Genomic DNA, 14854 nt, shown 5'->3' on the forward strand with positions numbered 1-14854 from the left:
GCCGCTTCTGCGTAGCGAACTTCGGGCGCTCATCATCGACGGACCGGCGCAGCGATGGCCACGCTGCTGTACACGATCATCGGCATGACGGCTTCGGCCTCGCTGAACTGTGCGGTGCGGCGTGAAATATCGCCCTGCACCTGTTCGCCCGGCCTGTTCGCGAACAACATCGACGTCAAGTGCGAGCAGATGGAATCGTTCGGGCAGGTGGTGAACGCGCTCCAGGATCGGTTCACCGAGGATCACAACATCTGGCTGACGATCTCCCACTCGCAGCTGCTCGACCTGGCCGCCCTGTCGTTTTGGGAGATGAACATGAACATCAAGTCGCTCCGGATAAACTTTGACAATCTGAGGTAAGTGGCGGTTAGTTCGCGAAAGCTTCCAGCGCTCGTGGAGTTTCCCGGGTGGGGTTTTCCCATTCAACGCGTCCTGCTTATTGTTACTTCCCCAAGCGGCCCCTCGGATCGATCGGTTTTTTTTTGTTGTTGATGACGTGCGAAGCCACATCGGTGCGATCGCATTGATAATCGAGCGAGATTGAGTGGAGTCACTTTCACACACCGCTTCCGTGCCTGAGGTGACCAATACCACCCCGTGTGGTGTGTGAGTGATCGTTCGCGCCCTTATCAACCGATCGGAGTGACGAGAGTGACGAACCCACGCGGCGTACGCTTCTCGGGACGCGGGCAGTTGGCCACCACTTTGCAAATGGTGGCAATGGTGCGCGTAACACCTCACCGTTGTAAACAATAACAGTGCGCCGGCGGGCAGCGGTAGGAAGTAACCGCACAGCCGCACGGTGCTGGCAAGCTTGACGACGGATGACGCGTGTTTTGATGGCCGGCAGCAGGACTCGGGTTTCGATTGTTTCGCGATGCCGTAATGCACTGGTGACACGCGTGGCGTGACGTCGAAACCGAAATCGACCACGAATCCCGCTGTGAGAAACGGTGCGAAATGTGATCCCGTGTGGTTGTTGCCGGTGAGTTTGGGAGTTGGTGGAGTGGGTTCGGAGCAGATGAGTCGGTTTTGCCACCCCTAAACTCGTCTAGTCCAATGGAACATTGTGTAAACGCTAGGTGCTTTGCGTTGCTTGTCAAACCCATCAACTTGCGTCCATGTGTTACTGCAAGCTGAGCGCTTTGGAAAACCCCTTTCGGAGGCCTTTATCGTCTAGGCCAGGGGTCTCCAAACTTTTCAGTCCGCGGGCCGCATTGGTTGAAACTATGATACCGTGAGGGCCACTTATACATTACAGGGTTTTACATTAGATAGGATATGGCGAATCCAACTTACTGAATCGCACGAACAGACAAGATCAGACACAAAAACTACCAACTTTAATTAATCGCAAAAATTGGATATGGAATCGCATGCGCAATTTAGTTAATGCCAAATCGGTTAGCATGTTTACGTACAGGCGGATTCAAGTGTTGAAATACAAAATGAAGTTGCAAATTAATCACAAGTATTTAACATCATTAAACCTAAGTTTTAATGGGTAATTTGAACAAACTTTGTTTAAAATGTCGTACATTAATTTTGAATATTCTATTTCAACTCTTGAATCCGGCAGATATAGAAACAGCCCGGCCGGATTTGACATTCACTAAATTGTGCCCGCGACTCCATATCCAGCTTTTGCGATTCAGTAAATTGTGTTGTGTTTCACTATCAATCTCCCAGTTTATCTTATAAGCTTACGCGATTCATTAAGTTGCGCTCATCAGATTCTATCTATTGCAAAACCCTGTATCTTCCGGGTAATTTAGAAAGATGTTGCGCTCGGGGGATTTTTATTTCACAATTTCTATTATTAAATATTGCTAACTATTTCAGTAATTAAATTGAATAGTTAAGAAATATTACAACATTCCCAAAATAGACATTTTCATTACAATGGTAATATTAGCAATAGCGTCGCGGACCGCACTGGAGACTCTCGAGGGCCCGCATGCGGCCCGCGGGCCGTAGTTTGGAGACCCCTGGTCTAGGCAAATCTGTCCCCTAAATTGGAGCTTTAGTGCTCGGCTAATAACATGTCGCACGGTGAATTAATTACACATCAATTGGCGACTCTTATCAGCAAGAAAGGACCTTCCCCGTAGCAAGGACTGACTACCCAGCTACGTGGTAACTTTAAGTCTAATAAGCCAGAAATGGCAGGCATATGACCTTCGAAGGTTCCTTACGCCCAGAAGAGAGGAAGATCTAACGGACGCCATCTGTAAACACGGCGACCCTGCAGTTGCTCCTGCTAAGCAATGAATTCCCAACCCTCGGAACATTAGACGAATGTTTTCTACCCATCCGAAGATGAGACATCTCAGTTCGCGAAGGATTTTTGGGTTTCCATCGTGCTTGCGCTTCTTTCGTGCCTCGGGGTTCGGTATTTATTCAGCTGGATTAGATTAAAAAGTCACTGTCGCCACTCGGCCATGTTCCTGCCGCTTGGGAAAGGATTTATCCTTGCCGTCCTTTTCGCCCCTCTCTCTCTCTGCGGTCCTTCCTACCTCCATCAGTGGGACTTGCGGGTGCATTTGCAGCGTACCTGCAGCACCGGACTCAAACTGCACGGGCATGGAATGGGAAATATGAGCGAGCTGGGACTGTGTTTTCCCCTCGTTTCCGCCCACGGCCACAAAGTAAACATTCGTGTGTGCGGCTCGAACGATGGGTTTGAAAAGCAATACTTTTCGCTGCTAATGGGAACTCGGCCGCCGCAATGAAAAACAACAACAACGGCACCGCGCGGGTGGTGCGTTGTGTGGGAAAACCGTCCACCACCACCGCACAGGCTTCGAACCCGCGGGGACCGGGCGTAAGTGAATCTCTACTTATGGGTCCAGTGACAACACGGTGACAACTTCACGGTGATAATGGGTGCGTCGGTCGCTGCAAGGGATCGAGTTTTTACGGGGTTGACAGCAAACAAGTGCCATATGTGATCGTCGTAGGGTGTACGGCCCACCAGGCGTCCGCTTTGATTTCCTTGAATTTCTTGCTGCTCAGCAAAACACTCACATCGTCGGGACACGGTGTGAAATTTGACACTCTTCGGTTGCTTTGGTTTGATTGAAATAACATTCAATAAATAAATTTCACAGTTCGCTTGTTTTGAAAAAAAAAAATATATATTAAACCGCAATTATTGCAGTTGCATAGCGAGAATTTATAAAACGTTTTGGATTTGATAACTAATTCATGTAAAATAATCAATATTGATCAAATCAATCATCAAAATTGCATAATAATTCTGTTTGCTTGTTTGTTATAGCGAATAAACTAAACAAACAAAGAAATTTAAGAATAAACACATTGCATAATGACTTCCAAACTTCCCTAAAAGTTAACGAAATGTCTGTTTTAAACAAATTATCAAAAGCTTTAAATTGTTTATGATTTTGTGGCTTTTACAATTTAAAAATATTTTAATATTCCATTTATAATGGCCTTTTCCAAGCTAACCAAATATCCGACCTGCATTCCACTGGACTCACTTTTTAAAATATTGTTAAAATTATCATTTTTTTATCTCGATCTCTGGTTCGGAGTTTTAAGAATTGTTGATGATTAATTTAATAAGTAGAAAAAAAACCTTTACAATATTCTCTTATCTTTTTTTTTAATAAATCGTATAATTCTTTAAAGGTACAGTTTCGAGTTACTTGAATAATGCCTGCCAGAGAAATTCGCGTACCTAAAATTCTCTTTATATTATCGATTATATTTAGTATTCAGTGATCGATTTCTTCTTTTCACGTTACGAATCACATTATTAATTGATATTTATATTAATAACTGATCAATTATTAATTGATATTTTCACGATTATTTCGACAATTAGAGTAAATTTTTACCAAAATTAATGTTTTTTTTATGTTAAAATGTAACGTATTTTTGGGAAAATTCTGAATTGAATAAATAAAAAATAATAATTCCACGTACATAATTACACGAACTGTCAACATTTTGAGATCCACGTATCTCGAATTCGCGTAACTCGGGTGTCACGTAGCTCAGGAAATGGCTGTACCTTTTATTGGCCGGAATCATACTCTAAGCCAGTTTTTTTGTATGCATTTTGACGTTTCCAGGCTTATCCGCTTACAGCTCCCGATTTGAATTGGATTTGAAGTTATATTTCTAAACTTCAATCGATTTTTCTCATGTTGTGGTTCCGAAAAAATGATCCCTTATGTCATTCATTGTGTCAAAAGGCTTGTGTCCTTTACGAACGGATACGGATTATTTGACAGATACAGGCTAAAAGCTTAAGCTTTCTAACTTATGGTATGATCTGACCTAATATTAGAAAACCTCTGGGAAAAATCTGAGTAGTTCTAAAGTTTTGAAAAGGCAAGCAAGATTTCGACTGTAACAGTATGTTCTTCTTCCTAAGCGGGACAACAACCTCAAGCGGACTAGGTCTACCATTTTTTTGGCTGTCTTTGACCATATTTTACGGGTAAATATAGTCAGGATAGTCAGTCCGGATAGCGGGGATTGTTCCGGATGGGATTTTTGTCCGGTCCGTTCGTGTGAAAACCGGCGCCACTACTGTAATAATATTAGTCAAATCAATTAGTTGTATAAATATTATGAACTTTGTTAAATGTTTAACCACTTATTAATGTATTTAACTTTTTAACGGACGGGAAACCCTGGTCCTTTTGCTTCAAAAAATGCTTCTCTTCTCAATTATTGACACGATTATCGTGTCAGAATTACACAACAAAATGAGTGACCCGCGCAAACAAACAATAAACCCCGTGTTGGCAGTTAAGCAACATATGTTTGCTTAAGAATGTACAAAACAGCAACGCAATACAAACGGTCCGCTATTGTAAAACGGCTCAAAATCTAACGCGCCATTAAAGATGTCCTACGTTACGGTTGCAAGGGGGTTCGCAGAACGGTGGTTCCTTTCGCTCCGGTCTTAGATCGCTCGCCAAGATTCAACACGTTTCCCGCTAAGGGTCAACACGGTCACCGTGTTCCCTGCCTTTTCCCACCTCCCCCCCCATCGGTCCACCATCGCATACAATATCCGTTTAAAAGCGAACGTGCCACCGGGGCGTAAAACCGGTGACGCCTGTGTCCACCCTTGACAAGGTCCGCAGCTGATCGTAGCGTGGAGAAGCTTGATAAGTCACACCCAGGGCATTTTGTGCCTGCCCCGTTTGATTTACCGTCCGTTCCCATCGGGCCATTTCCCACCGACCCACCCACCGAATGTCGGTGCCGAAAATGGGGCGGGAAGCGTTCATTCAAATTAGAATGACGCGTTTTGCTGGTGTAAGCGGTGTTATCGGCCACTGCCAACGGTCGATAGTTTCTTCGAGTCTTCTTTTGCAGCACCCCCGGGCGAGACCCGGGGAGTTTGCGTCAGCATTACGAAGCACTGTTTTGGGGTGGGAATCGATTTGCCGAACGGCCAATCCATCGGGTGACAGTCAGGAATCGTGTTTCGCACGTTAGGGCCCGCCCAGCTGAGGGTGGCGTTTGGATCACTAGCACACACCGCGTCCCGGCCATTCATCATCATTGACGTAAATGGTCAATTAGTTGGTTTGGATGTCGCACTAATCCTTAATGCAGGTGTGGAATGGGTTGCGGAGGAGGGTTGTCCATCAATCGAAACAGGTCCATCGAAGAGGTCCAACTCCAAGGATGACTTAGGATTAGCTGATTCGTTTGGGTCTTCGATTAGAGTCTTGTGCTTAGAATAGCAAACGATCTTCAAGAGGGCCACAAGCAATGTATCATTGCTGCAGATCGCACCGTGCCTACGCGCGTACACCCTACCCGGTTCCAGTCGAATTCCAGCCCCGTCATTAGCTGCATCAGAAACTCCGAGAATTAATATACCATTTCTTCTCGCACCCTGATCGCTATCGGCGCTGGCCGCCTCTGTTGGTGGGGGTTAGATTTGCATCTAAATAGCTCCCGCTCAAACTCGGCTGGATAAACACTGGGCCCTTTGTCGTGAGGGCAAACGGCCATCCCGTACGGTTCCGGCGAATTTCTGGAGAACCGCCCAGTGCCGAGTCGCAAGGCGCAGTCTTTCGGCGTCTCGGCACACAAGCGGGCACTTTCTCGTGTGCAGACCCCCCGTTTGTTTGGGTCAAGTTGGTGAAAACTGCCCTGTACGGTTTCGCCGGGTGACCGGAGATTCCTCACTCCATTCCAGCAGGGAGTTCGTTCGGTACGTTTCCGCTGCGCATTGAATGATGCGTGATTGTTTTCTTCCCCGTGATGGGATGATGATGGTCGGGGTTTTTGGGACGCTAAGAGGGGGGAGGAGGGTAAATTTTCCCCTCTACCAACCCCCCCCCCCCCCCCCTCCGGTTCGCTGAGTGGCGCCGTAGCTGCTTGATATGATTTGATTGGAGTCGAACGATAATTGGTATCAATCAATGGTAATTCAATTAAACCCTGTCCCGGTCGGTGTCAACTGGTTGGAGCAGTACATGGTTGGCGATGATGCTAGCACCGGGGTTGGTGTGGTCATCTCATCAAACGAGGGTAACCGGGCACGTAACGTCGTTCTGCGCAGTGGCACGAAACCCATTAACACTCTCACGCTGGCAAAGAAAGTGCTTGGGGATGCAGCAGTGGAGGGCAATGCTTAACTTGACTGGCGATTTTCTGGAGATATTTCGCCCAAAAGGGTCAGAATTCGAGCTCACCATGGACTGATCAGGCAGGGATGTGCGCAAGGTGCGCTTTGGAACTATGATGCGCCCAATCTGGGACAAAGTCTAGGTTGGAGATTGGAGACTCTTGAGGTAATCTTCAGAGGTTCAGCTTGTAGCTGCCGGTTTACCATGCATGATCTAGTATAGATCTTGAAGTACCTCAAGAAGTCCCAGTTATTCTACGCACGAGTTAATCTGATTCAGATTCCTCAAGTAGAATGAATCTTTGATCTGAATCTCTATTGCAAAGATTCATGAATCAGCTAAGACTTGCTTGCCTCATCATGTCAGTAGCCAAAAACGGACTGCCACTACCATGTCTACGACTTTCAGCTTCCAAAGGGCCACTACTCTGAGGATTCATGAATACATGACATGACTCCTCACTAAAGAGTCTTGTCAGTCTGAGTCTCACGTCTCAGAAGTCTTCACTTGGCAACAACACTTATTATCGGTGGCTTCCGACAATTTAGCCGAACATTTCTAATTCCTCCAGAGAAATCCTGCCAACCTAACATTAAACAGCCTCCAGAGAAGCCAATAACTCTCAAGACCCTGGTGTAGGATCTTCTACAAGCAAACGCGTCACGACCAACGCACACGCTTCCCGCATGACGGACCGCGCGTAAAGATCGAGGTCCGATCGTCTAGTGACGCAGTGTGCTTATTCCCACAGCATTCCACATCATCCCGGGCAAGTCTGAGACTGATTAAAATATGGTCACGCTTTCACATCCATTCTGTGCCGCCACGCCACGGGTTCATTTGGACAGGTCAATATCGCACACAGTGCCGTCTGGCACCATTGCTGGCCGCACGGCGAACCAGTTCTAGCACGGTTCTTCGTTCTGATTTCTGCCACTCCCGAGGCGGTGGTGATGGAAAATTTAGCACCACCCAAATGTGTAAACGGCCAAGGTTGCTATAAATTGATCGCGCTCAGTCCGTGCCGGTGGAGTCCGCTCGGTGGGGCGTCTTCGGTTTGCTGACAGCTACTAACCAGTTACCCCGGTCCCCGGTGGCGTCGAATTTTACGATCCGACCGGCGACAGCCACTTCATTCACGCGCGACCACACGGACTCGCGGTGGAAAAGCCACGGCATCGGAAACACCCCACACAGAGGGACACGGGTTGTCCGTTTTTGCACAAGAAAAACGCAGCGTTATCAATCGGCAGCAGGTCGGCAATCGGAACGTGTACGTGCACCGTGCGATTGGAGCGGGCCGCGCCCGGACAGGCCATAACAATAATGTTTAATAATTTCAGCACTGATTTACGATCGCGTTAATTGGTTCAGGGCACCGTGCCGGTCACACCCGGGCTGCCCCGTCGCATCGATCAGTTCAACCCGATCAGCGCCACCGGTCTCCCGTGGCCCAATCTGATCGAGTTCTGTGCACCGGCCCCATCCGGACCATCCGGGACGGGTTGGGTTGGGATGACAGCGCTGGTGGTGCGGTGGTGTGCGAAATGCGAAGACGTGCACACACCGTTTGGCAAAGACTTCGGCAGTGCCTTCGCAGTGTGCCTGGTTCAGCCCTTTTCTCGTCGCGAACGCACTCGCCGAGTCGCAACACATGCTCGCAACACAATATATTAATTAATTAAATCAGAACTTATGAAGCCATTTAACACTTGCACCGTCACGACGAACACGGACGGACGGGTCGGCAATGACGCGTGCTGCTGCAACTGCACCGAGCGCTGCTCAATGTTGTTGAGCGCGGTCGAAATAAGCGTACGACATGATTTATACTGACCCGTGTTCGGGCCGTCCATTCATGAGCGTTTGTTCATATATAATGCCGAACGGTGGCAATACAAAACAGCGGCTTCGATGGGCTTCGCAATCGATCGGATGCTAATTTGTTGTGCTGAACTCGGCGGTTACCGATGTTTACTATTTTGCTGAAACGGAGAAGTCTGAGTCAACAACAGGGTCTGTTTGATTTACAAAGTATCCCAGTTCTTCTGTACACTAAACAAACGCATCACAACTTAGTGAATGAAGCGTTACTGCCACAGGTAAAGCTGTGAAGCGTTGTCTACTGTATCAAGATGTATAGAGGTCAAGAGTCGTGTTTTTACAAGCTGTCCCGAAAGGAATAAGAGTTAGGCAGCGCGCTGTAAGACCACACGACAAGAACAAACTATCGAACACCCCTCACAAACAAGACACAAAACAAACCAGCTTGGTTTTGTCTGAGATGTCTGATTCGCACTTCGAAAATATGTATACCTTGGCAATGCGCTCAGAACAAGCACAGTGGACGAAGCCCATACAAACCAAATTAAAATAAATTAAAATAGGATGTCATGAAATTTTTTTATTTTTCCGTTTGCAAAATCGTTTAATATCAAATTAGCGTTGATATAACACATAGTTTAGGAGTTTTTTTTATTAATTTAATAATGTTTTTACTCATTATTTTAGAATGAAAACGAAGAACCAATCATGAATACCCAATCATTTGAGTAGTATTGGTGTTAAAGTAGTATTTTTTACTGTAATATGATGCTTTCTTATGGATCGAACTTGCTGCTTTCATTTGTAGAATATCACAAGCATGGAAGCAATCTGCACTTTGAAAAATTACTTCCTCCAGAAGTACGGAGTTTTAAGATCACATTTTTTGGTTTTGTTAATGTGTATGCATCCTCTTTAATACAAAAATATTGGGGGTACCAATGTCTAAAACAAATACAAAAAATATTTGATCCCAGTCGCAGGTCCACTGTGGACTGTTTGATTGAGTGACAGTTCGGCACGATTGTTGACAGTGCACCTTTAGAACATCGTGTCGTGTTTGTCGTGTTTGTTTGATGCTTCGCAGCGCGCTGCCTAAGCGTTATCTACTATCAAGATGTATAGAGGTCAGGAGGTGTTTTTACAAGCTGTTCCAAGAAGAATAGAGAACAAGAGGATAGAGATCTTGAGTCCGCTAACAGCAGTAAGAGTACAATAATTTTTTGAAGATCAAAGTTTCAAGATGGGAAAGTTGGTTCAACTTAGACTTGGATTATATCCAGTGGCGGATCTAACGGTAGGCAGAGTAGGCGGCGCTTAGGGCCTCGCCGTGTTGGAGGCCCCTGTAAAAGCAGTTTAGAAGGAAAAAGTGTATGAATTATGCCAAAAATGGGCACAACAAACGCCGCTGTAACCTTCTCCGTATGCTAGAGGAGGCCCCGAAGTGTAGCCCAAGGGATGTCTGGAGAAATCTTCCTGGAGACTGCCCCCAAACTTGATTTTCAAATTCGGGGCCCCAACTATCATTTCGCCGAGGGCCTCAAAGGGGATTGATCCGCCACTGATTCTATCTTCAAACCTTGGTCCTAGGAATGATCATGTACAGTGCGAATCGTGTCACTACCAGGTTCCAAATTAACGTCCACACACACACATGTCTTTTGTCTCGTCCGCAGTCAGCTACCGGTCTCATCGTTCCGCAATTTACCCCGGTTGGATCTGTTCAGCGCAGCGGACAATCTGCTCGAGGAGATACCACCGGATATGTTCGAACAGATGCCCAATCTCGGTACGCTCGATCTCGCCCGGAGCCGTATCCGCTACATCTCGGGCGACACCTTCCGCCATCTGCAGAACCTGCGCCACCTGATCATGGGCAACAATCAGCTGCAACGCGTCGACACGGACGCGCTGCCGAAAACGATCCACTCGCTGCAGCTCAGCGTGAACCAGCTGCGCTCACTGAACGGTAGCATTCGCCATCTGGACGAGCTGAAGCTGCTGCTGATCAACGAAAACAATCTCACCACGCTCGACGGCGAGCTGCCGCTCGGTTCGCCGAACCTGATCATGATTACGGCACAGCACAACCAGCTCGAGCAGCTGCCCGCTGAGCTGCGGTTTCTGAAGAATCTGGACAACCTGTGCGTGCCTGGCAACCGGCTGCGCTCGCTGGATGGGCTGCTGGCACGGGCCACCCACCTGACGAAGCTGCTCGCCCAGGACAACCAGATCAGCGAACTGCGCCGGGACGAGTTCCTGGAAGCGGAGCGGCTCGAGGAGCTGAACCTCGCCGGCAACTGGTTGGCACATCTGAACGGATCGCTGCTCAACTGCAAGGGACTGATCAACGCGAACTTTAGCGAGAACCGTCTGCAGGAGTTTTCCCTGCAGGAGGTGGCCGGTCTGCGGAAGTTGCGCCTGCTCGATCTGTCCCACAACCGGATCGAGGTGCTGAGCGGCCGGATGGAGAACATGATCGACTCGGGGCTGATCATTTCCGAACTGCGGCTCAACAACAATCGGCTGCGATCGCTTGACGGTGCGCTGATGGGGCTGAACAATCTGCGCATCCTGAACGTGGCACACAACGAGCTGCAGACGATCACACCGAACGATCTGATCGGCATGGAGGAGCTAGAGCGGCTGGATCTGTCGTTCAACCAGCTCAAGACGCTGGAGGAACTGTCCAAGGTATTGACAGGGTCGGGTCGGGAGGCCGTTTCCGCCGTTCCGCGTTCACTTCTTAATCGGCACCGCTTTGTCATTGTAGACGTTCCTGCCTTCGCTGGAGACAATGAATGCGTCCTACAACCAGCTGACGACGATGCACAAGGACTTCCACGGACTGCCTGTACTGTGTGTGGCGGATCTCTCGAAGAACATGATCCGAGAGCTGTCCGTCGATCTCGTGTCGAACACACGCTGCAGCAACCATGGCGTCCCGAACCGGCTGGAGATCTTCCTCGATGGTATGTTTACGCTTCTGACACTTTGCGGAGGGACTGAAAGAACCTTAATGTGTGGGATGTTCTTCGCGGAATTCTAAGAATCTTCTGACTATTTCAAAGAACAGATTTAAAATCTAAGATGTCCGATCGTATTCTAATAAAGTGATCAACTCTGGAATTTTAGAAATCTTCTTAGAATTTAGAAGAACTGTCATAGAGTGCCTTAATGTTCGAGATGTCCGTTATTATTCTTATGACGTGATCAACTCTGGAATTCTGGAAATCTCATGGCTATTTCGAAGAACTCAAACAGCTTTAAGATCTAAGATATGTCCGATAGTACTCCTAAGACGTGATCAAATCCGGAATTCTTGAAATCTTCTTAGAATTTAGAAGATCTGGAATAGAGAGCCTTAATGTCCGAGATGTCCGTTATTACTCTTATGACATGATCAACTCTGGAATTCTGGAAATCTCATGGCTATTTCAAAGAACTGAAACAGCTTTAAGATCTAAGATATGTCCGATAGTACTCCTAAGACGTGATCAACTTCGGAATTCTAGAAATCTTCTTAAAATAACTATCATAGACAGTCTTAATGTCCGGGATGTCTGTTATTACTCTTATGACATGATCAACTCCGGAATTCTAAGAATCTTCTGGCTATTCATGCGAGCTGATAGAGCCTTAAGGTCTCGGATGTCCGAGAACACTATTGTGGTGTGATCAACCCCGGAATTTTAGAATATACTTTAACTCCTGCCTGTATTTCTGGTCGATATCTCTATTAATTTGTTCTCTGCTTGGGTCATTTCCAGAAAATCCCGTCCTCTGCAACGAATCGCTACCGGAGCTGATCAATCAGATGGAGTTCTATCACACGCGTCTAAACGGTGTAGCGCACTGCATTGTACCCCAGCAGATGCCAGTAGAGACACCGATCTTCATCCAACCACCGATCGCCATGCTGCAGCCGCTGCTGAAACCTCAAGCCCCACTCGTACCATCGAACGTCATGATCCAGCCACCGTCGATCGTGCAGATACTCGTCCCCTCGACACTCGTCATGCCAGCGGCCGCCATTGCCCCACCACCACCGCCACCACCACCATCCGCATCGGCCACTCTTGCGATGACCGGCCCTATCGCACCGATTCTACCCGCTGGTGTACCACTCACCCTTGCCACCGTCGCACCGATACCGATCCTCTACGAGACTTCCACCAGTGCGCCGGCTCCACCGCCACCGCCAGCCTTCCATCCACCGATCGGACCGTCCGGGGTCGTCAATGCCGGTGTGTCTCTCTCCACCAGTGGACCTTCGCTTCCGAACAGCATCCCACAGACGCATCTGCCGGACCTACCCGCGAACGTTGCCGACGACGAGCTGGACGATGAGCCGGGTGTCAGTGTGCTCACGATCCCGCAGCAGCAGCCGTACGACGAGCTCAAGTACGAAACCGCTCCAGCGCAGGAGGAATCGCACGCTCACCATTCGGGAACAGGCAGTACCGGGCCGAGCCATACGCTGCACGCCGACAACAACGACATTGGCCGATCGGGGGTAGTCGACCCGAACGGGGGCGACCCGGTGGATGGGACGATCACGCCCAGCACAACAACCACCACCACGATGCAGACGATCCTGGAGTTCAAGAACCTCATCCACGACGGTAGCTCATCGTCGTCCGCCATACTGGTACTGCCACCGGAGGTCCTACCGTTGCCGCTGGACAAAGCGCAAGGGTTGGCGACGGAACCGGAGGAGGACCCGCCAGAAACGCAACAGGACCAGAACGTGGAGTTGGACGGTGATTTGCAGTGAACGACACATCCACCCACCCCTCGGAGGTTGAAGGTTAAGACATCTCTCTGAGAGTGCGTTGGAGTTTTATTTTGGGAGGGGGGGGGACAACATCAAAAAGCGATCCAAGAAGCGAAAGCGAACTCTGCGTCCTGCTGTGTGGTTATGTTTTGTATTGCGGTTTGCGTTTTTTTGAGGACGAAGCTTTAGGGGGCATTTTAAGGGCCAGGGCTGTTTAGCTTAGGACGCTAATGACTGAGAAGATTTCTGGGCAGCAGGGAGATGTAGAACCTTTCACGGACATCGTAAAGCATCGTCCCCACAGATGGACATTGGGTTGGTTTTGTTGAGAGAGGAAATGAGTTCCATTATTTCAATGTGAAATGCTTCCGCAGCAGTGAGTACTCTTCCGGTTTGTTGCGATTTGGAGACTACTTGCTGGGGATTTTCTTTCCTTTCGATTTTGTTTGGTTTCTTGTGGCCGTTTTTTGCCCATCCATCGCGACCACCCTTGTAGACCGTTTTGTGTTAGTAAATTGTGTGCGAGCTGTACGGCTGTTGAGTGTTCTGTGCGGGTGCGTATGTGTGGGATTGTGTGATTGGAAGTGTGTGCGCGTGGACGTATGTTTATTTGTTTGTTGCGAATGTAATAATCAGTATCAGCGAGGAAGATTAACAAACAAACAAACAAAAAAAAAACAAAAACAGCCACAACAAAATATGCATGTAACAGCTTTATACCAGTGAAGCTGCATTTGATATATCCCTTCATGTAACGAGAGAGAGAGAGAGCGAGAGAGAGAGAAAGAAAGCTACGCAATATGGCTTGCTGACTGTGGGGAATTGTAACTCTTATATTCCTATGTGCGATTTTGTTTGACGTGCCATTTTTGAATGCATATACAAATATTCTGCTTGCCATGTAAGACGCCTAGGGGTTAGATTTTTTTTTTAGTAATAATATTTCCTTTGTTCCGTTTAAGGGTTTGAAACAAGTTTTTCCGTTGCTTTCCTTAAAGATTTGGCCTGAGTTTTGTTTTGTTTGATCACGATTTATTCGATCGGTTGACTTAAAATTAGGCTTTGGTTTAGTAAGAGTCAGACAGACAGAAACAAAATGGAAGATTATGAACGAACGCTAAAGGAAGTAATAGCAAAGCAGCAAAAGGAAATAACTCGACACGATACACACAAACATCCAAAGCGTGAAGATGAACATTTACAGCCCCAGTTTGAGCAATGGCAACTAAAAATCATCATTTTACTGTTAATTGATACTTCTAATAGTAGCGGTAGCTAGTAGCGTAGCGATATTAATGAGTTTAATATAATAATAATTATTACTATTATGAACGCAGCACGCGCACCACTTTCGCGTAGAGTACGGTGGTACAGTAGAACTTTACCCGAACGAAAAAAAAAAACCACGAAACAAACGGATGGACGACGATACGATGGCCGACACGTTCGGAAGGAAGGAAGGTGTGCCACTGGCGAGTTTGAGAGAATGCTATTGTAGCGAATTTGTAATTATTAGTGTGGTTTTGAGATGATGCGTTTTTTTAAACTTTTCACTTTTATTCGTTTGTTTTCTTTTGTTTGGTAGTGAAGTTGAACAACTGCTTCTTACGATGCAACGAACATC

The 14854-nt window shown here is 47.4% G+C and overlaps 1 protein-coding gene across 1 annotated transcript; it reads left to right on the forward strand.

Annotated features, from left to right (window-relative positions):
• Positions 1-54: 54 nt before the first annotated feature.
• Positions 55-13230, forward strand: LOC128714384 (protein slit). The gene is made up of 4 exons (XM_053809258.1): positions 55-356; positions 10130-11147; positions 11227-11425; positions 12224-13230. The coding sequence occupies exons 1-4, from the start codon at positions 55-57 to the stop codon at positions 13228-13230; spliced, it is 2526 nt and encodes an 841-aa protein (XP_053665233.1).
• The last annotated feature ends 1624 nt before the right edge of the window (positions 13231-14854 follow it).

The sequence above is a fragment of the Anopheles marshallii genome, chromosome 3 (assembly GCF_943734725.1).
Source record: "Anopheles marshallii chromosome 3, idAnoMarsDA_429_01, whole genome shotgun sequence".
NCBI classification, from domain to species: Eukaryota; Metazoa; Arthropoda; class Insecta; order Diptera; family Culicidae; genus Anopheles; species Anopheles marshallii.